This window comes from Astyanax mexicanus, chromosome 8, assembly GCF_023375975.1.
Source record: "Astyanax mexicanus isolate ESR-SI-001 chromosome 8, AstMex3_surface, whole genome shotgun sequence".
Taxonomy (NCBI): Eukaryota; Metazoa; Chordata; class Actinopteri; order Characiformes; family Acestrorhamphidae; genus Astyanax; species Astyanax mexicanus.
In genome coordinates this window covers 28,105,120-28,127,694 of record NC_064415.1, presented here as the reverse complement: position 1 = coordinate 28,127,694, position 22,575 = coordinate 28,105,120, and the positions used below count along the sequence as shown (strand labels likewise).

The window sequence follows — 22,575 nt, the reverse complement described above, 5'->3', positions numbered from 1 at the left end:
GCTACTCAAGACATTTCAAATACCTTTCTATGTCAGTGTGGCATCTGACTAGATAGTAAAACAATACAATAAAACAACTACAGAGCAATGTCACACATGTTGTAAGACACCTGAAAATGTCAGGTGTTCTGAAATCCAGCATGAGGTTCATGTACATTTAGGGTCAAATAATAGTTTTTATAAATGTTTAATTTTTTTTTTTATATCAAACTCCTCCCTGAACCGCTGAATTACTTTCAATCCTCTACTATCCTCTCTTGTTTTTATTCTTACAGGAATTTGATGAATGTCCGTACTGGGTATGAGTAAAACATGATAAACAAGGTCTTTTTAACGCGTTTCCTTAATGACTAATGAAAACTGTAGACACATGTAGTGTGCTTTCGCATGTCCTGGTAAATAAGCATTGTTCTCAGATGAAGTACCTGCATTCCTGGAACTATTTTAGGACTGACTAAAACAGCTAGACTGCACCAAACTTTATTGTTCTCTAACTGAAATGCTGGACCTGTGTTAATATGTGGTGTATGTGAGCACGCAGGTCTGAGTCATTAACCGACGCTCAAAAATGCGTTTTGTTATGTCATGTTGCTCGAACAAAACAATCTGGAAGGGCTGGTCTAACAGCTGCCTGTAGCCCAGTTTCATTTAACCGAGCTTTAAACTCGTGGCCGCGTTCTGAATCTTTGGAATCGAGTTGCTAGTTCTAACTGAATCGAATAGATCACCAGTGTTTCCGCTCGTGTGTATCTAGAAAACACAGCTGTTGTCGTCTGCATGTTTACAACGTTCCTACAACGTTATTGATGCTTTATCAGTACCCATATAGTAAAATATCTTAAACCAACGTTCAATTTTACTAATCTAATCTAATGCATTGAAACTATTGATCTCAGACGTCTGAACTGAGTTAGTTGTGCACATTGATTCAACGTTATGTTTATATGTATTTTGTATTAAAGTTAAAAGTTCGCACCACCAAAAAGCACTGAGTATAGCAAAGCCCCAAACAATCAAAACCTTTAAATGAAGGTTGATTCAATGTCAGAATATCAACACAAACCTATAGCATATTAGGCACAATTAAACAAAAGTTGTTTTTTCATTTTCAACATTTAAAAGATGCAATGCAACCAAACGCAATATTTTCGGGAAACGTTTAAATCTGGGAAACGTTTAAAAAATAATTTTTAAAAGTTTTTTTATTTATTTATTTTTTATATAATTTTTACAAGGCATAACTACGTGTTTCAGGCATCTCAAAACATTTAAACACCATTGAAAAGTTAACGTTACTTTATTTCATGTTTATGTTCAGTTAAAAATGTGAAACGCATATATTATATAGACGTATTACACAGAGTGATCTATTTTAAGTATTTATTTATTTTATTGTTGGTGATTATGGCTTACAGGCAATGAAAACCCAAAAATTAGTATCCTAGAAAATGTGAATAATATATAAACCAATTAGAACTTTTGGCAGTGTGGGAAGTGTGCCAAGTCCTGCTGGAAAATGAAATCCGCATCTCCATACATGTTTTCAAAAAAATAAACGCTTAAAATAGATCACTCTGTGTGTAACACATCTGTATAATATATGAGTTTCACATTTTGAACTAACTTACAGAAATAAAGTAACTTTTCAATTATCCATTATTTTAGATGCATTAGTATGCATGTAGACATTTTGTTAAATTAATCATAAGTAGTTCTGTAATTCTAATTTTCTCCTAATAAAAATATAATTCATGCTATAGAGGAGTAATATGGCATTATATAAAGTAGCAAAAGCCTCAGCCTGCTCGTATTGGCTCCTATGTTCATATTGTATGTGTCTATGTTTCTGTGCGTGAGCCGAGTTTAACTCCTCGAATGATTCACTCCATACTGAACCCGCTGCACTGTGTGAAGGAGCTCAGAGTGATAAGGCTGAATTCATGAATCAATATGTGTCGGCTCTGAAGAGTCGGCTCAGCAGCTGAATCGCTCTTGTCCTCGCGAGTTCGTACAGCGAGTCCTTCCACGGCTGATCATGTCGACAGGCGCTGAGTGCGCATGCGCGGATCACATGTTGCTGTGTTGTTATTGTGCGCGCGGTGCGGGGGAATGATAGCGGCTCCTCTGAACCGGATCACTCTTCAGCTGGACGGAAAGATGAGCGGACCGTCGCGAGGGACAGGCCGCAGATCACCGGAGGAACCCAGCGCGCAGTTCAGGAGCAGTTTAAGTAGTTTGGAGGTGTCGGTGCAGAACTCCTAGCCCGCGCCTGGAGCGACTGAACCTACTGAACCTGTACTGATCTCGGGTCAGACTGATCTGCTCTCAGCTGTTCTTTATTTCTGTAGTTTGCTGATTAAACATGAATGTACTTTTCTGGAATCAGCTCCAGGCGGGGAGCTCGGAGGTGGACTGGTGTGAAGGGAATTACCTCATCTATCCTGGAATAGCAGAGTTTTATAACACGGTACGGAAATACAGATACAGCTGCCTGTTGTTCTAACTCTGCTGCAGCTGCTGCTGCTCTGGCTTTGTTGTCTGACTCTGTTCTCTGCTGATCTGAACTGGGATTTGGATTAACAGTTTTTTAATCCCATGCTCTTTAACTGTAACAATAGCTCTGCATCATTATCCGTCTTCTATTGTACCGCACTGTCATTTACAGGATGAGTAACTGTGATCCTGAACTTTTGTCCTGAAGTTGTGGGGACGTGTCTGCCTCAAACAGCAGTGTGTGGTGGTGCACACCAGCCTGTCACTCAGCTGCAGTGTAAACACAGGCTAGTGTATGAGATGGCAGCTATCTATAGCCAGGCGTTTCAGCCTATAATGATTCCACACTGTGTTTACAAGTAAACTACAGATTTCTCATTTCAGAGATATGACATGACTTTTTATGAGTGATGGAGAAAATACAGATACACATTCTGATTCGACACATGACCAGAGCGAAACCTTAATGTTACATTTTGACTAGTCATATGTTACCATAAATTTTACATGGAGTTTTCCATTCTTTTACCTCTAATTATTTCTAGTAGTAAATCAGCTAGAATTATATCTATACTTACTTTTGTGCTAGTATACATTGTAATTCCAGATTTTTACAATGTACCACATTTTACAGACTACAAATAGTGCATGTAATATAATATTAATATAATGTTTTAAGTGACACTAGTAAGGAACAAGGGTGCCGCCATGTTTTCCTAATTTTAGCAGGTCTCTTTGCTGTGGGCGCCTATGTAAACAAAACTGTAAATCTTAAAAAAAAAAGAATAATAATTTCAAAGTCAAACGAGCGTTGGATGTTAATCTACACAAATTTCCCTCCTGAAAAATAATGTTTATGTTTATGTTTATTTGTGTGAATAAAGCTCTTTCGTTTATTTACAGTGAGCTTAGATGTCCAGTATTTTAGCACGGTTAGCAGCAGCGCTAGCTGCAGTTCACTGAGGAGCCCTGAGTGTTCCAGTAAACCAGGGCGCTATCAACCAGCGGTTCATTCCTTGTAGCTTGTTTTAACACAGTAAACATGCAGACTACAGTCCAATATACTCACCTCTGAACTGCAGAAGAGGTAGCACTACAGTAAGTGGCTAGTGCTAATGCTGCTCCAGCCTTGGTGCTGGAGAAACTTTACTGAAACTCCTTTATAATGCTGTACTTTTTTATTGCTTTGTACTACCTGACTGGTAAAATTCATAGGTTGCACCGGATTATAAGTTAATTTTTGGGAAGGAGGAATTTAGGAATTTAAGTCCACCTTATAGTGTGTAAAAGAAAACAGTAATTCTTACTTAAAAGTTCAGGCACACATACAGTCCTTTCCCTTAAACTGAAATTATTTGTTGACTTAAATTATTGACTTAAAAACATGAACATGAGATAAAAGATTGACAATTCAGCTTTTATTTCCTGGTATGTACATCTAGATCTAATTTACATATCACAAGCTAAAACCTAGTCTACACCAGTGATGACTGTCTTCTTCAGGAAAGTACAAATCGTTTTACTTGCTGTGGCCAATATTTGTGCATTGGCTCTTCTTCTTCACAACTTGTTTTTTTTTTTTTTTACCCATAGACAGATATCCGTTTTTCATGTTGTTAGTACCAACATGAAAACAACCAACCAGTCGGAACAAGCAAAACCTGAATCTGGTATTGAGCGTAGAATAATCAGTGCATTCTGAGATCTGAGCAACAAAACATACCTGACATGGTCCAGTACTTTTGCTCACAGGAGAAATATATGGGTGCAGACAAATGGTGCTGTCTTCTGAAGTGTTTATCAGATCCAGGTATACATACCTGGAAATTAAAGCTGAAATATTGATCTTTTGTCTCATGTTCATGTTTTAATGTCAAGCCCCGGTAGAAGTAAGAATTTCGTGAATGTGCAGTTTTAGATCTCTAAAATATAAATTTCGATACATACACTTTAATATTTAACTAGTAATAATAATAATACTACGGTAATAGTGATCTCTAAAACAGTTTTTACAGAAGTTTTTTCCTAGTCAGAATTACACTGTAGATATATGTAATTACAATTTCTTCTAAATTAAGTGATAAGTGATTATAGATATCTATAGATTTTACTAGTTTAGTGCTAAGTAGTTCTGTCATTTAAGGTTAATTAAAAAAACTGTAAAAGGAATGTATTTTTGGTGACATTTTAGATTAAAATAGCTTGCCATACACTTCAGCATGTGCCCCGACTCTGGTGTAAACTGTGAATATCTGTGAGATAACAGCTATTGAAACTGAAACTTTCAGTTTTGACTAATGCTATTCTTGTTTTCTTCTCTTTCTGTTTCTAGATAAGCAACATTCTGTTTTTCATCCTACCCCCCATACTGATGTGTCTGTTTCGACAATATGCCACTCATTTCAACAGTGGGATTTATCTGATCTGGACCCTGCTGGTGGTGGTCGGTAAGTTTAAGATAGGACCCAAAGTGAGGGAGTTCACTCACAAGAGTCATTGAGTTCATGTTCAACTTCAGCAAGAGCAGGCGAGGTTGTCCCTCTCTTGTCTCTGGTGCGGAAATGTTACTTCAGTACAAGACTCAAGCTGTACCCTGCTAAAAATCTAGCTGAAGGCCAGCTTTTAATGGTAACTGGTTTAAGATGGTCATCAACAAGCTTGGTTAAGATGGTCAAATGACAACATATCCATTGCTTGACAAAGTTAAGGTCTTTAACCACCATCTGGCCATGTTGCATTTTAGTAGTGTTAGCTAATAAATGTGTTATTTTATATTAGTTTAGAATGTTTTTTTTTTGTGATTACTTTTACACTTATTCAGGAACACATTCTGATGATGATGCTGAAACCTTATGCAAAAAGGATAAAATGTATATATATAAATATATAGAGCCCTTTTCCAACAATTGGCTAAATTATATTTGTGATGTATCTATATACATATATATATATATATATATATATATATATCTTTTTAATGGGTAAGTGGATGCAGGAATTAGAGTGATGTAAATATTTTTTATCCATTTTAAAAATCTTCTACTTCTGATACATTGGTGTACCCAATCCTGGTCCTGGTTAGACCACCTCTAGTCTAACACACATGATCCAGGTTATGAAACTTTTAGGTGACATTTAAATCTTAGAACTAAGTTCTAAGATTAGACATTCCATTGGTTTTTGGTAAGAATATCTCTTTTATTTGACGGAGTCTCTTTTCAGAGTGGATGGAAATGGTAATTCTAGCAAGGGGTCTTTATTAGCTTGCCAGCTCTCTCTTTAGTTTTATTAGCCTTTCTTTGGTTTAATGATGTGTGATTGGGCAGGTAAAGACTGAGTTTGCTGTTCTGATATCTCCATGTTCGCGGTAACTCTTATGTCATAGCCAGTAAAATATCCTGGGATCTACCACACCACCCTATTTTTTGAATGAACATATTTGGCTTTGCAGGGATGGTAGCAGATGCACACTGATGCAATTTATTATATATTTTTTGTCTAAAGCTGTAATTTGACTTAAGTAAAACAATTTATGAAGTTGAAACTTAAATAATTAATCTCACTTTTTGTAGCAGAGGTGTACCAGTATAGGAATCGAAGTAAGTGTGCCTTCCTTGACTCATTTTTGTTCACAGGCAAGCTCAGAACACATATAGACCAACGGAAAATGGACTTTAATGGTTAACCGGAGTCCTGGTATTTTTAGAGGAAAACGGAAATACCATTTCTGAAGTCAACCATAAAATACACTTGACGTCTTTCCGAGGTCCAGTAACTCTTCCTCTTCATACCTTCAGACCTTCATTTTCTCTTAACTGAATGGCTGTCTTCAGTTTATTAACTACTGATGCTCCCACTCGCTGATCTTTACTTGGTACACCCATTTTCCTCTGTCAGGTGGAGCCATAAATACACCAGTCTACCCACATGTGAGAACAGTGACCTCTTCAGTGTCTGTGGTGGTGCTGGGTGGTGGAATAAGGGCTGCTTTGTCTTTTGGGTCTATTTGCAGTTTGAAAGGTGCCCCCTCTTGTCTGCGTGGTTGTGGAGGTGTGTTAACTGACCTCAGGCGAGATTTTATCAGCACAGTGTTGCTGACCTGACGCCAGGTCGACAGCATCTCATCATTGTAGCGGGTGACTGTAGTTCATTGCAGCTGTGAGCCAGTCGACAGAAGAGTCCATATACATCAGCACAGTGGCAGCACAGAAAACAAGCCAGCTCAGCACAATTGCCGCTCTGTGCACACACACTTTGATTTATCTGTTCTATTTTTTTATCTTGGCATAAGTTTTTCACTTATGATACAGCTCTGGAAAAAAATAGGAAACCACTTCAGTTTCTGAATCTGTTTCTCTGATTTTGCTATTTATAGGTACATGTTTGAGTAAGATGAACATTGTTGTTTTAGTCTATAAACTATGGACAACATTTCTCCAAAGTTTCAAATGAAACAATATGGTCATTTAGAGCATTTATTTGCAGAAAATGAGAAATGGCTGAAATAACAAAAAAAAGATGCAGAGCTTTCAGACCTCAAATAATGCAAAGAATACAAGTTCATATTCATAAAGATTTAAGAGTTCAGAAATCAATATTTGGTGGAATAATCCTGATTTTAATAACAGTTTTCATGCATCTTGGCATGTTCTCTTCCACCAGTCTTACACACTGCTTTTGGATAACTTTATGCCACTCCTGGTGCAAACATTTATGCAGTTCAGCTTGGTTTGATGGCTTGTGATCATCCATCTTCCTCTTGATTATATTCCAGAGGTTTTCAATTTGGTAAAATCAAAGAAACTTATTTTTAAGTGGTCTCTTTTTTCTGGAGCTGTATATACATGTAAGCAATAGCTTTGATAAATTATTTCTATAATTAAAGAAGATACATATTATTTAGTTTTATTATTATCTATAGTGTAATTAAACTTGTGTAATAATTTAAACCAAATAACCTAGTAAGCAGCTTCTGGAGGTGCCTCAAGAGTTGTTACAACACATCCTATCCTATCTATCTTCTTTTTTACTTTCCACTAAACAACATTCAGCAGAAAATCCAGAGCAGAGGTTATGTTTTCTGATTTAGCTTGGGAAATAAAAAGAGAAACAAGAAAAGGACAGACATTATTCAAAGCAGATTCTCTGCATCAAATATATGGTCATTGACCCTATAATAACATAGGCTGCAGTTTATGTGTGCTCTGTTTACTCATGATAAAAGAACTGCATTTAACTAAATACACACATACACAGAGTAAAGAGTGTCAGTTTACACATCTAAAGGCTGTGTTGAATGAGTGCAGTTGTGTTTGTTACGGTTGTATAGGTTGTACTTGTTATATGACACCCAGAGTTTATACTCTGGTACCAGGATTAAATCTAGATAAGAAAAAGCTACATAAAAAACAAGTGTAAACACATTCAATTCTCTGTGTCAGTTTACACATCTAAAGGCTGTGTTGAATGAGTGCAGTTGTATTTGTTATGGTTGTATAGGTTGTACTTGTTATATGACGCCCAGAGTTTATACTCTGGTACCAGGATTAAATCTAGATAAGAAAAAGCTACATGAAAAACAAGTGTAAACACATTCAATTCTCTGTTAAAACAAATACAAGTCATATCACTCTGAGCCATGTTTGAGCCACATGGTAAAGCGTTGTAAGCACATTCATTCCTCCAAGATTCATTCAACAAATAAAACTCATTCAAATACAGTCAAATACAACATTTGCAGCCCATTAAGCAACTTTGCATATCCAATTTCAGTCTGACTAATTAATGATGCATTTGACTGCCAAGTGCAAACAATCTAGATACTAATTACATTAAATGACCAGGTGTAAACACGGTCTAGGGATGGGAATTACAAGAAGCCCAAGGGTACAATATAACCACAGTTCTTTAGTCATGATACCATGAGCCTCAATCGCTTTGTGATTTTTTTTTTATGTGATAAACATTATTTGTACCTAAGAAAGCAGCATTTTAGAGATTTTTAGCGTTTTGTTTTTTCCAGTACGAATGAAACAAAAAAAAAAATCAGCTCTTAGGGGTGAAGTTGAATCACAAAAAATGAGCAGAGCAGTGGACCTCCAGAGCCAGGGCTGAAAATCACTGCTTTAATCTAACAACAGGCTGAAGAGCTTCGTTGCTCAAACTTGCAGAACATAGAGATAGATGGGTCATATTTTTCCACTGAGACTTAATGAGTTAATATGACTTAATGGGTTGGGCGTATTTGCTTGTTTCTGTGACACTTGCCATAATGCATTTGATAGGTTCTCCAGTTCAGTCCATCATAGTTGAACAGGGTTAATTTAATGCCTGTTATTGTCAACATAGTATCTATATCAGGGTAATGTTTTGCTTATAGTTTGAATTTTTTACTTTTACTTTTATACTAGTTGTAGTTTTACAAAAAAAAATGATTTACTTGCAGATATGAGAATCAGTGAATTGGCACACTCAAATGAAACTCTGAGGAACAGTTTATTTGACTATGCATCATTCTGAATGGAGATTTTGCATTAAAAGGAAAGTTTAGTCTAGAACTAAGCTTGAATTCTGTCTGTAAAAGCTGCCCTCATATTTCTCATCATTGATGCTTTTCATTATGATGGAAAGAAGGTATGTAAATAATAAGGATTTAAAAAATGGAGAGGAAGAGGAAGAGGAAATTCCAGATTTCTGGTTTTCATATAGTGAGCTTGATCAGTGGTCTCAAATGGAAACAGACATAACAAGCTATAGCTTTTATGCTGTCAGAGCCGTGCTCCCACTCATTTAGTTTGAGGTGGGTAGCATATTGTGTATGTAATTCCCTCTGAAAATTCATTCTATGTTTTCTCTTGTGCAGGAATTGGCTCCACTTATTTCCATGCTACGCTGAGTTTCCTGGGGCAGATGCTGGATGAACTAGCAATACTGTGGGTGCTAATGTGTGCCATTGGCATGTGGTTCCCCAAGAGATATCTGCCCAAGATGTTTCGTAGAGACCGGTAGGTATCATACTCGGCTCAAAATGTGACAACTCTCTTGGGAATCCTGATATTCTCATATACATTAGTTTAAACTCCTCTAAGGTTTTCTACCTCCTGACTGCACTCATTTTTCCCAGGCTGAGAAGTAGTCACTCTCACACTGCCTTGCTCTACCTCCAACCTTAATATGTCACGTGAGCACAGTCTGCATTGTAAAGAGCTCCCTCTGTTGCTGTACGTGGGTAATGCGGTTTTAGTTTGCTGTTATCCGAGGCGTGCTATCCGATTGCTCTTGCAATATTCCTATATTGAAAAGTTGCAATACCAATAAAAATACAGTTTATTGTACAGCCCTATAACACAGAGTTGCTCTTATCCAGTGACACTTGATGGAGTGGACTGGCATTAACATACATCATTATGATCACATAGGACTACAAAGACACATTTACATGTGTGATATTTTAAATGCATGACCACTTAACATTATCATGTTTTACATGGGTTTTAGTGGAGGAGCAGCTCTGAACACACTGTTTATATAATCAGTAAGGGCTGTTTGACACTTTTTGACCACACGGTCTGCTAGCCCAACATATAAGTGAAAGAGACCTGAAATACTGAAATAATATACACATATATATACATTATTTTATGGCCAATAGAAACTTTCTGTGAGACCTCAGTAGTTTCTCTTGTGGCCACGTCATATTACAGTAGGGCGGAGCAGCATTTCCTAATTGACAATAAAAAATGACCATATTGTGGTGTCACACCTGCTATCAGTGTTCCATCTGTATATGGTTTATTTTCAAAATAATAACGCACGGGATGCCACTCAACGTATAACATTCTTGTGCAAATTTGGTGTAGAAAAAGGAGAAGCCTGATAACTGCATTTTATGGTCTCAAACAACATAAACCAATGCAGTTTACTGAGTCTGGCTGAGAGCAACAGTGTTGTGTATTATTTTAATGCATTGTTCTCTTAAGCAAATTGAGATCTAAGTTTTTCTTTTGTCATATAACCCAGCCCTGCCTTACAGGATCTGTATAAATGCATATGACGACTTTTTAATCATTTTGACACCATTACTACATAAGCGCAAGAAACCTGATAATCCCAGACATACGTAATAAAGCACCTCACTAAACATCTTAATTAGATTTTACAATCAGAATGATGAATTCAAGTTAATTTTATACTTTTTAAAATGTATTTATCCACATTGGTATTGTTTACAAGTGTGGTGGGTTACAAAGTGATGTCATTATTCTCTCTCTCTCTTTTTGTCTTTCTCTCACTCTTTTTTTCAATGTTCTCCAGGTCCAGGTTTAAATTGGTCGTCGGCATTCTCTCAGGGATCACTACCGGTCTAGCCTTCATAAAACCAGCCATTAACTCGATCTCATTAATGACTCTGGGAATCCCATGCACAGCTCTTCTCATCACAGAGCTTAAGAGGTCAGTGATCCTGACAGAGCACTCATACAGGCCCCAGCCTTTACATCCTGCAGCTTTGATTATACATTTATGGCTTCACCATGTTCAGTTATGAACTGGCATGTTCTGTAAAGATCGCAGCTTTAGGAAAGAAGTCTAACTTATTAATGTTGGGTTGGCGCCGAGTGGTCCAGCGGTCTAAAGCGCTGCCACTATGAGCAGGAGGTCGCAGGTTCGAACCCCAGCTCATGCAGCTTTGCCATCAAGCTGCCGGCGTTAGAGGGAGCAAAATTGGCCCTGCTCCCTCTGGGTGAGTAGATGGCGCTCTCTTCCCACATCACTCCTACGGTGATGTCTGCAGCACAGGGCGTCTGTGAGCTGATTTACCGGAGCCGAGCCGCTGCGCTTTCCTCCAAGCGCGCTGGCTGCTCGGTAATGCTGCATCAGCAGCAGCTCGAAAAGAAGCGGTGGCTGACTTTACATGTATCGGAGGAAGCATGTTTTAGTCTTCACCCTCCTGGTGTGTTGGGGCATCACTAGTGATAGGGGGAGTCCTAATGAGTGGGTTGGGTAATTGGCTGTGTAAATTGGGGAGAAGTATGGCACAGTATGGAAAATACACATTAAAAAAAGGCATTTTTTTTGCATTTACTTCTTGCATTTGTTACAATACATCCATCCCTACATTTTAGACCTGTAAGACACCTTAAAGCATTTTTTTATATCTGTTCTCAGATTATTATTATTCTGGTCCCTTTTTTCTGTGACCATGCAGCAGGACAGGGTTCTCATCAATATTATTTTACATTCTTGTAACTGTGGCTTTGCATTGTCTTGTTGAAAAATGCATGCATGTACAAATGTCATGCATTCTACATTAATTCTAGCTTTACAGAAGTGTATAGTATATAGTATTAAAAAGATTAACTAAATTGTAAGTAATATATGTTGAGACCCTATATCTTATTAAACACATGCTGTACATGTGTGATGTATTTTCATGCACCAGTCAGATAACATTCATATGAAAACAGTAACATTTATGATTTATGTAAATTACATCTGCAATAGACTTAAAAAAGGTAATAATAATCTATAATCTATAATCAATTTCTGTCTGTGTTATGTATTCAGTCTTGAGCACAGCCTTTATCCTTGTTTGTTTAAAGCGGTTCAGTACATAGTGTGAGGGTGTTTTTTGTTTTTTTTTATCAGAATAGGAAGTGTTGTCATCAACTTCTGCTTCACACAGCTCAGTTTAGCAGCACACAGACACTGTGTTCTGCCTGTGATAAAGCCACACACACACCGAGTTTAGAAAGTCACTTTGTTTATATGTAGGGGGTTATGTAAGATGTACCTTTCCCACAAATCTGAAAAGAGTACGATATTACCCATGGCTGTATAACGTGTCAAATAAGGTCTTTTACTGTATTTTACCTTTGAACAAGGCTCGTTTGTACAGTCTTATAAGAGTGTTTTTTTCAGCTAAAAGATTGTTTGTTTTTGTTTTTTGGGGTGGATATCACCACTGACTTTACAAATCGGTTAGAATTTGATTAAATTTCTGATTTGATTTGTTATTGACCTCATTTAATTTAGGAATATTTTAGATGCAACAACAGGTACTGTTTGGATATTAAAAGATATTTTTCAAAAAAACAATTATTGTAATTATACAAATATTAGTCTTTTTGTTAAGGCAAAGTATAAGATATCAGGTATATATGAATTGATATTTGATCATTCAAATGAAGATTGATTCAGATTAATAATTTGATTCTTTTAAAACTCATCTGTACTCATCCGTAATCTATCATGATGTTCTACTTATTGTTATCTTTCTTTCTTGTTATCTTTTCTTACTCTTCTTGGTGATCTTTTTTTCTTGCTCTATCTTAGTATTTTTTTTTCCTTTCACATTCCTTCCTGCCATTTGTCATCATCTTCTCTTGCTGCTTCTTTGTTTCCTTTCTGCTCATAATTCTTCTTCTTCTTTTATCTTCCCCTTCTCTTTCTCCATGTCATTCTCTTTTTTCTTTGTTATTGCCTTCTTAATCATCTTCTCGTTCTCACCATGCTCCTCATCCTCCTTCCTCTGCTTTTCATTTTGTCTTCTAATCCTCCTTCTTTTTTTCCAGCACATGTTTCTAGTTGCTTGCCAGTCTCCTATAATACTTGACTTGTGTCCTGGTGAACTTCATTTGTGTTTGTTTTTTTTTTTAACATTGTATCACAGTTGGATCAATAGAAATATTATAATGCTCACTTTTACATTGACTTGGAATAGTTTTGTCCTTGTCCTGTAAAGGCGCCATTTTGGAAATACAATATATGTAGGACATGCTTTTGGTGGTGGTCAGGATCTTGTCATTAAGACGTTGGTGTATTAGCATGCTGATTATTTTGTGCTATTGCAGTTTATTGCCCTGGCATCACAACTTTGCTGTTGATGTTTTCATTGGCTTCCCTGGCCTTAGTTCCTTCCTATGTCATCTTCCTGTTCTGTAACTGCTGAAGGATTTGGCAGACCATAATGTCTGTGTTCCGTTATTGTTAGCACCCTTTTAAGAGTAAGCCTTGGTCATTTGGGGTCAGTGCACAATTACTGTGGAGACTACACTGGCGCCACCAGTCTTCCTAAAGGAATTTATGGAATTCTGACAGAGGTCATTCTGGATGTAGAAGAACATAAAGTTCTATCGAAACACACTAATGATGTTTGCTTGACCATCGAGATGAACAGCATTAAGTACTGCTTTCTGCTTGCTTTTATAGAAAATACTAACCAGTGTACACTACTTAGTAACTAAACAAGTGTTTATGGGTTTTTATGTTTCTACTGAATGTATGAAACTGTCATACTACAGAAAACTGTTATTTTTATTTTGTTACAGTTGTATATTTTTGATAACTATAGGTAATATATATATTTTGAACAGCAGCAGTAGCTAAAGTGCATCATTTTTGTGAAGCTACTGTATGTAATGTGCATGTGAACAAACTGTTCATGCATTTTTAGCAGCTGTTGTAATGTCACTGAATCAGCATAATTTTGTTTGCAGTGATGAAGTGTGACACACTGACTAAGCTGTTAAACAATGCTGACAGTGTCCTCCAGCACCTGATTCCAGAGCCCAGTTCACACTCCTCCTTATACCTCCTCCTCAGACTCTCTGCACCACATTCATATATCTACATCTGCAGAACTGAACAAACGTGTCTTTCAGCTCTCTTTCTCTCTCTCTCTCTATAGCTCTCTCTCTCTCTCACTCTCTCTCTCTCTAGCTCTCTCTCTCTCTCTCTATAGCTCTGTCTCTCTCTCTTTCTCTCTATATAGCTCTCTCTCTAGCTCTCTCTTTCTATCTCTCTCTCTAGCTCTCTCTTTCTAGCTCTCTCTTTCTATCTCTCTCTGTCACTCTCTGTAGCTCTCTCTGTCACTCTCTCACCCTAGCCAAATCAGTTTCTTTCTCTCTCTGTATTTTAGTCTCTCCGTCTCTTGTACTTGGAGATGGGATTCTCATGGCATATCATGATACAATATGTTATGCTGCCTATAAATATATTATAAATATATATTTATAAAATTCATATATCTTCACTGGAACTGTGAAGTATCTCATATAAAGTGTGTGATTAAAATGTGTCAACGTGCTGTGTATGAATGTGCAATATCATTAATACAAATGACCCAGAAATTATTTTTTTTTACAAAATCTCTCAGCAAGAAACACTGTCAGCTGAATGGAAATGAACAGAACTGACGCACATGTTATGTCACTGCCATTTTGCTGAATGTGAAATTTGAGAGACATGGAAATTCATTGGCGTCAGCTGAAGGGTTGTTTGTGTGTGCTCTTGTCTTTGTGTGCGGGCGTGTGTCTGGGTGTCTGTGAGAGGCAAAGGAAAAAGATGTGCTGAAGGGCAAACAGAAGGACAGAGTCTGCCAAAGTTTGTTAACTGTTGTCCTTGACGAGATATTTATTTTTTCATTTAAAATGTGGATTCTGTTTTTTGTCTGCCACTGTAAATATAACATCAGCAGTAATAATTCTGTTTGATTTAATAAAGTGCGGCTGTCTACATATTTTTTCTTTATAGTGTCAATATGCCAACTATGTAGCTCATACTATATATTGGAGCTGGACAGATCAATACAATTCAGTTTATATATATATATAAATTATATATTCCTTTTTACAACAAATCTCACAAAGTAGATTTACAGAGAAATGGTTTCAAGCTGCTTTTAAATAAGCACACGATTAACAATGGCAAAACTCCCTCAGATTGAGAGGAAGCAACCTTGAAAGAACCAAGAGGAACCCATTTTCCTTTGGTCAACCTGCACAGGGCAAACTGATATTGGTCACTTTTAGTAGAATTAGAATCACTAAAAACAATCGAGTCTGGAGCTGGATCAACCCATAAAATCTGCATCATAGAATATCATCACTTCTCATGTTCAGCCTTAAATTATTGAAAGTTATATATGAGCTATTTATAGGAGAACAAAAAATAGACTCAATATGTTCTGTGAAATTAACAAATATTTTTTTTCTGCCCATTAGAAACTCTATGTTTCATATTTCGTGTATGTGCTATGTTTTACAGGTGTGAGAACGTGCGCGTGTTTAAGCTGGGCCTGCTGTCTGGCCTGTGGTGGACTCTGGCGCTGATGTGCTGGATCAGTGACCGTATCTTCTGCGAGATGTGGTCATCTGTCAATTTCCCCTACCTTCACTGCGCCTGGTAAGTGCACTTCTGCATCCGCTCAGTCTGTTTAATTGCATGTTCAAATTACATGTAGAGAGCCCAAGAGCACACACTTTACTGTCTCTGCTTCCTGCACTTACCTGTTTCCATGGAGTGCACTTGAAAATTCACTAGCAGGGGAGAAAGCTGTTATCCAGCTCACATATTAATGCTCATGATGCCAAATGTTTTTTTTCCTCCAATATATATTTATATAAAAAATGACATGCGATCTTATCACTTCTTTGCGAAATTTAAAATAAGTTGTTCACAGAGAATGTGTAGGTTTGATGTGTATGTACTGCAATTAGAGAACTCCCCAAACACGGCACAGCAGAACCTCACACAGTTATCCAGTGCATGTGTGTTTTATATTCATGCACCAGTCAACAAACTAAGACATCATTAAAGAGAGTGTTGAATTTAGTTTAGTTTTTCTTTCAGTAGCTTTTTAACAATGAATGAAAACAAATACATTTGTGATTTATGTAAAAGACCACTGCAAAGACTTAAAAAAGCTAATTATTATTTTTTGTCTAAAATAGATGTAGAATACATTGATTTGTATGGACTGTTGCACTGAGATCTGTCAAAGTACATTACATCATCGGGGTCCAAGCACTTAGTGCTAATAAGGAGCCAGTAAAACACAATTGATGGGTAATGGTGTTCGATTAGCCTCATTAGCCAAAGTAGATGTTAGTCATTTTAGTGTATATCTGAAAGGGAGATTTTTTTTTTATTACATAAATTTGTGTAGTTGTGGAACAATATAATTCAACAGCAACTAGTCCTGTGTTTCAGTCTCAGAGTTTATCATAAATCCAGTTTCTTGTTTTTTAAAATATGTCAAATTAACCAATCTACTATGGCCTAAAGTTAGCAGACAAGCTTCATAACTTAGCTTCATAACAAGCATGTCAAATGTAAAGGTTTATTTTAAGGCTTTGCTATCATTTTACTGTAACAAAATACTTTTTTCTATCAGTTACAATGCAACGTATTTATTTTCTCCCAAATGTAGTTGTGAAAGTTTTATTCTAGTATTCATCAGGTTTGAAATCACTGTGCTGATTATTTCACATTTAACTAATCATTTTGCTTTTATTTCACTTTATAGGCACATTTTGATCTGCCTGGCCTCCTACCTTGGCTGCGTGTGCTTCGCTTACTTCGACGTAGCTTCAGAAGCTCCAGAGCAGGGTCCGGTGGTAAAGTTCTGGCCCAGCGAGAAGTGGGCTTTCATCGGGGTGCCCTACGTCACACTGCTGTGTGTCCACCGGAAGCCCTCCGTCAAGGTTACATGATTGACCCGGAACTGCCTCATATGCTGTCATGTCATTGCACTTTTAAATTGGACAGAAGTTGAAGACATTTTTGTCAGTATTAATAATTTACATGCTGCATCTCATCTGGTTTTATTGATTTAAATTCAGCACCGAAAGATAACCCCTCAGGAGTTTTTGGATAGAAGTTTTGTCAATCAGCACAAAAGAAGCGCACAGTTATTCACTGATGCTCATGTTGGTTCGTAAAATTAATAGTAGGTCAGTTCCCTCAAACTGTATAGTTGTAATTATATACCAGCAATGCAATCAATGACACTTTCACTGCGGTGTAGGGAGGGACACTGGATTTCAAAATTTGCTTTACTGTTCAAAAAGCACAAAAGAAAATATATTACCGGTTTTTTTTTGTCCGCACAGAGCCTCACTTTAAGTGATGCTAAATTAATTATGTATAATGTTATTTCTGTGGTGATGTTTTTGCCAATATGCCAAGAATTTTTTAAATAATCAGCACTTTTTGATATTGTATATCCCCAAATAGCCACGTATTTAAAAAAGAAAAAAAATTAAGTATGCTGAAATGAACAAGAACAAACCTCTTCAATTAGCCAAACTCTCTTTTTCACAATTTTTGGTGAGACAATGATTTTATCAGTATAAATACTAACACCTTTAAATTTAGATCAGTTTGCTATGAAGTCACTGGTGTGACCTGGATTAATGGCATCTGCAGGCTGTTTTAAGTCAGGCAGATACACTAGGATACCATAATCTTGTTTGATCTCACTTTATGAAGGATTAAGTTTAATATTAACCCGTGTCTTTAGTATTAACACATTTTAACACAAATGTTCTGATTGTTAATAGTGAGATATATTTTTGTGCTAATGTTGAAGGGTTTTGCAGGCGCTATAGAAGGATGTATTTTGGCTTCTGCTATTAAACGATTGCATGGATGTTGTTTGGTGAACTGCATATAATGGAATGTTTTCCTGAGAATGTTTAGCAAATATTTGCAATCTGACTTGTTCTTCAAATGTTCCCTGGGGGAGGCTTTATTTGGACAGATGTCTTGCCAAAAAGTTGTTATTGAATGGGGCTCAAAAATGACTGCACAAAATTCTCTGCTTCTGGTTGTTGTTGGACTGAGAAGAAAAAATGCAATCTGATACATGTAAGTGATGTCATCGTCAACCCATTTTCTGTCACACTTGTTTGTTTTTGCTACATCATTGCAAAATTTCAGAATATTTTTAATCTAAAGTGCCACAACTTAGTATCAGCATACAGCTGATACTAATGATGCTTTATCAGATCCTTCTCAGTAATAAAGTTGGAATCTGTCTGTGTTACTACTGCAAAATCAGCATTGCCAACTTTTGTAAAGAGACAAATATGGGAAGTCTATTTGACACATTCTCAACAAACTGTATGCACAGTACAAACCATGTGGTGTTTTGCCATATTTTGCTGTTTGCCATTAGGAGGAGATACAGGGACCAAGTATCTGAAGACTATTTATTTTTCTCCTGTTTGTAACTAATCTTTTTGTAAGTATTGCTGATAAATAACTGTAATTTGAACAAAACCATTTAATTATGTATTTTTGCATTTTATTTTCTGTAATAAAAAAAATGCCATATTAGCAGCAGTTTCGTCTTCATTTCAGCAGTGGTAAACTTTTTTTGTTTTAAAGTAACACTTTAAAATACAAGTACATGGGCTCCGGGTGGTCAAGCTGGTCTTGCTCTCTCTGGGTGGGTAGATGGCGCTCTCTTACCACAGCAGTCCAAAAGGTGATGTCAATCAGCACAAGGCGTCTGTGAGCTGATGTATCAGAACCGAGTTGCTGCGCTTTCCTACGAGCACGCTGTGATGCTGCGTCAACAATAGGGCTGAAGAGATGAGTGATTTTGTGCAAAAACTTCATGAACATGTTTTTACAGTGCATTGACCATTTCTAACTTGTGTAAAATAGGTACATGTCTCCCTTTAAGCCTAAATTTCCAGCTAGACTAGACTAGACTGGTTATGTAAAGTGTCCTTTTGCATTAGTCTCATTGAAGAAAAAAAAAAACATACTATTTTCCTAGTTAAGCTATTACTCAAAAAACATATGCTGTTTGGTCCAGACTGTCAATGTTTTTTTTTAAATAGATTGTGTTTATGCTCATTTACAGATTTCACCTTCATCACTTGTACAACCAGCTTTATGGCTGGGGAAAGGGGGTTACAGCTTCAGTTTATTTCATGGGATAGTTTGTTCTTGTTTGGACATCTGTCCAGAACCTCTTGAGAATCTAAAATCTCAGTGGACACATTGACCTCCTCCCTGCTCCCAGTGGCTAATCCTAAGGGACAACAATGTGTGGTTCCTGAGTACAAGCACATCCAAGGACTCAAACCACCAGATAAAGAACTCAATGTCTCATTTCAGTTCTCACTAGAAAAACAGTTTAATATCACACATACACAATATAAAAAAAGTGACAAAGTGTACAAAATGTTAGTGAAGTACAATGTAAACAGGTCAAACATATAAACAAGGTAAAAGGTGATTTTTTTTTCAGTGCAATAACTTCCATTTGTTGAGGTAAATAATAAACCACCATAGAAAATACAAAATTCAAATAAAAACACACACCACAAACTGAATTAAAACTGTATTAAATAATGAACTACATTAAATAAAAAAACACAACAGTAGCATCAAGAATATTATAACATTGTAGCAGAGCTCTCAAGCCTGTCCCAGACCCTGGCTCTGTGCTGGGATGTTAGGCAGGGACTGAGCACCTCTTCGGTTCTCTCCACTCTCCTTTTGAATCGCTCCCTGTCTCTGGCCAGCTGCATCCAGTAGGACCCGTCCCGCGCTTCCCGACTGGCAAAGCTCCAGGCCACCAGGTTGTGTACTTTGACCTCCTCACTGAACCGTACCTGAAAATTAAGGGGGCAATATCAGGATCAGTACTTTAAAAAAAAAAAAAAAAAGCTGTTTCAACTAGTCAATTTCTGCTTGCATGTCATTTAATATAACCACTTTTGGAATTATATATTAATGCATACTAAAAGTCTTTCCTGACTGGATGCATTGTTCTGTGATTATTTTAAAAAAAAGTTAACAAAAGAAAGGATCAAACTATGCAAAAAAATTCCCTTCTGGTTGATAACATTGTTCTGAATTGTAGACCTCAATCTTCAAAAAGGGAAATACACTCATGTCTTTGAGTGGAGTCATTTACGCATAGTCATTGGGTGTGTCTTATAAGGGTGTTGTCACAAGTCTAATCAAGCGATCTTAAAATAAGCCCTCATGACTAACTTCTTATGTTTTGACAACACTTCCTGAAAATCCCATTACATCAGTTGTATGCCAAAACACATTTCCATTTAGAAAACATGCTTGGAAACATGACTCTGGTCTTCATTCCAATCTTAGAAAAGAGATAGACTAATATAGACAAATGTGAACAAACTCAAGAGTAACAACTATAAATCCACTTAATTATAAAAGCTGTAAAACTATAAAAAGCTCTACAGGTCCATATGACAAATTATAGTTTTTTGTTACTACTCAGTTATGAAGCAAACAGCAATGAGGATTGTTTTATATCTACCTTCTTTGTTCCTCCCTTTTTGTTTTCTTTAGGACTGTGTTCTTCTACATCTTCAGATGAAGACGTTTTAACTTCGCTGGGACCTGGAGTTGTGTGGTTTTGTTGTTGCATATTATCTGAAGACTTTGTTTTGACTCCATCAGAGCAAGACAAGCAGAATGGATTATAGGGATCATTGTTAAGAAAGGACTCCCATATCTCTGTGCTCTCGGTGGATGCTTCCAAATCCTTTTCCTCATCATCTGACCAGTCTGAGTCCTCTTCATCAGTCCATTCCATTTCATGCTCTTTGTCTGGAGAAGACTGTTCCTCCTTGCCCTCGTCTTCATCCTCATCATCACTTTCATCAAAACAGCCTTCGTCCTCCTCGTCATCAGATTCCCACTCCAGCCAGTCTGCAAGCACAACATAATCTCCAGCAAACATATTAGGCTTCTTCATAGGATCGTCCATGATCTTCATTTCTGCACTAATACCAATGTTGTAGAGGCTGACTGGCAGGATTTCCATCTTCCTGGCCTCCAATCCAGGCCTTTCCTGGGCCTCCAAGCCCACAGTGCTTTTCTTAGACTCGTCCATCATGGCCATTGTTTCTCTAGCACACATTAAGAAATTTGTGGAGTTAAGAAGCTCTGCGAAATTCACGCAGTGATTGATAATGTTCTTCATGACTTCCCAAAGATGAAGTCCAATTTTCTCTAACATGGTAAGAATGGACATTCCAGCATATGGACTAAGTGACAACTTTTCTTTCATCCTGGTCATGTTGGCTGGAGGTTCAGTGTTCTTTACTAATGGAATGTACAGGGCCATCTGTGGTAGGCACCAGTAATATAATGGGTGATGTGAATGTGGGGTGAAGTCTGCCATAGCAGTCAGTCACTCTGCAAGAAAACAAACCAAAAACGTGGAATTAATACAGTGAAGAGATTACCAAACAATTCTGTGATCATGTTTCTCAACATCCCAATGTTTCCTTCAGCCTGATATATGTACCTGTATATCAGAGTTATGCTCCAACAGTGTATTTGTCCACTTTTCTCATTACATCTGATTGTCAAAACAACTTAACATTATTTAAAACTGTAGCTAAATAACCAGACTTTGATATAGTCTATATTCTACTTCAGCTACAACTGTAGGTTAGACATAGGCTATTGGGTATATTATCCTATACACACACACACATACATACACAAACACCTAATAATATTCAGCATATTACTATATATTAAATATTTAGAAGTACTATTTTATTATTCAGTACATATATATTTTATATATTTCTTTCTTCATTCAGAATGACTAACAGTGTAAATTCCAGTTTAGGTCACATGACTCTACGCTTCTACGTAACGACGTGTTGTGAGTCACGTACACGGTAACCAAGTCAACAGTGGAGCTACAACAACAGCAGATCGGAGCATAGTGTTTATAACGTGTATTTACGTTACCATGTCCCCTAAAAATCTTTATATCACTTTAATTAACACAAAATACAGAAAAGAAAAGGTGAACATATGACAACAGTGAACTGCGAGTTTAAAAAAAAAAACAACTTATTTTTACTGGTCGGTTTTCAGTTTCATCTACAGTAAAACAGCCTCAAATTCTCAGAAATTCTGAGTAAACTAGATTATAGCTAGTTTACAGAGCATTTCTAATTATTTGTGGCTGTTTAACACAGTACTAATCACCACACTGAGCTCCAACAAAGAGAATATTAACGGTAACCTACCTCCAGACTCGCTCTCAGATCAGCCAGTCGCCTGACAGTCGCTCCAGTGGAGGTTTCGGGCGGCGGAGTTGAACTCACTGATATTCTGGACGACAGTGGTCGCGTACCGTGAATAAACCGATTCCATCTTGAACAGGTAATCCGTCTCTTCGCTGCTCATGAACAGAGTATGTCTCTCGCTCGGGGTCTATTTCAGTTTCTCCATTGTCTCTGGCTGTAAGTAAAAACTACAAACGGACTCACAACAGCCGCT

General features: G+C 37.0%; 2 protein-coding genes across 2 annotated transcripts; one reads left to right on the top strand and one right to left on the bottom strand.

The window, feature by feature from the left end:
• The first annotated feature begins 2,062 nt into the window (after positions 1-2,062).
• On the top strand, positions 2,063-18,612 carry acer2 (alkaline ceramidase 2). The gene is made up of 6 exons (XM_007255190.4): positions 2,063-2,467; positions 4,826-4,940; positions 9,356-9,497; positions 10,807-10,944; positions 15,538-15,675; positions 16,799-18,612. Exons 1-6 carry the CDS (start codon positions 2,363-2,365, stop codon positions 16,983-16,985), a joined length of 825 nt encoding a protein of 274 aa, XP_007255252.1. The 5' UTR covers positions 2,063-2,362; the 3' UTR covers positions 16,986-18,612.
• Positions 18,613-19,404: 792 nt separating this feature from the next.
• ppp1r15a (protein phosphatase 1, regulatory subunit 15A) lies at positions 19,405-22,575 on the bottom strand. Its single transcript, XM_007255191.4, has 3 exons — positions 22,323-22,575; positions 20,585-21,468; positions 19,405-19,904 (listed from the first exon to the last, which is right to left on the bottom strand). The coding sequence occupies exons 2-3, from the start codon at positions 21,452-21,454 to the stop codon at positions 19,686-19,688; spliced, it is 1,089 nt and encodes a 362-aa protein (XP_007255253.3). The 5' UTR covers positions 21,455-21,468; positions 22,323-22,575; the 3' UTR covers positions 19,405-19,685.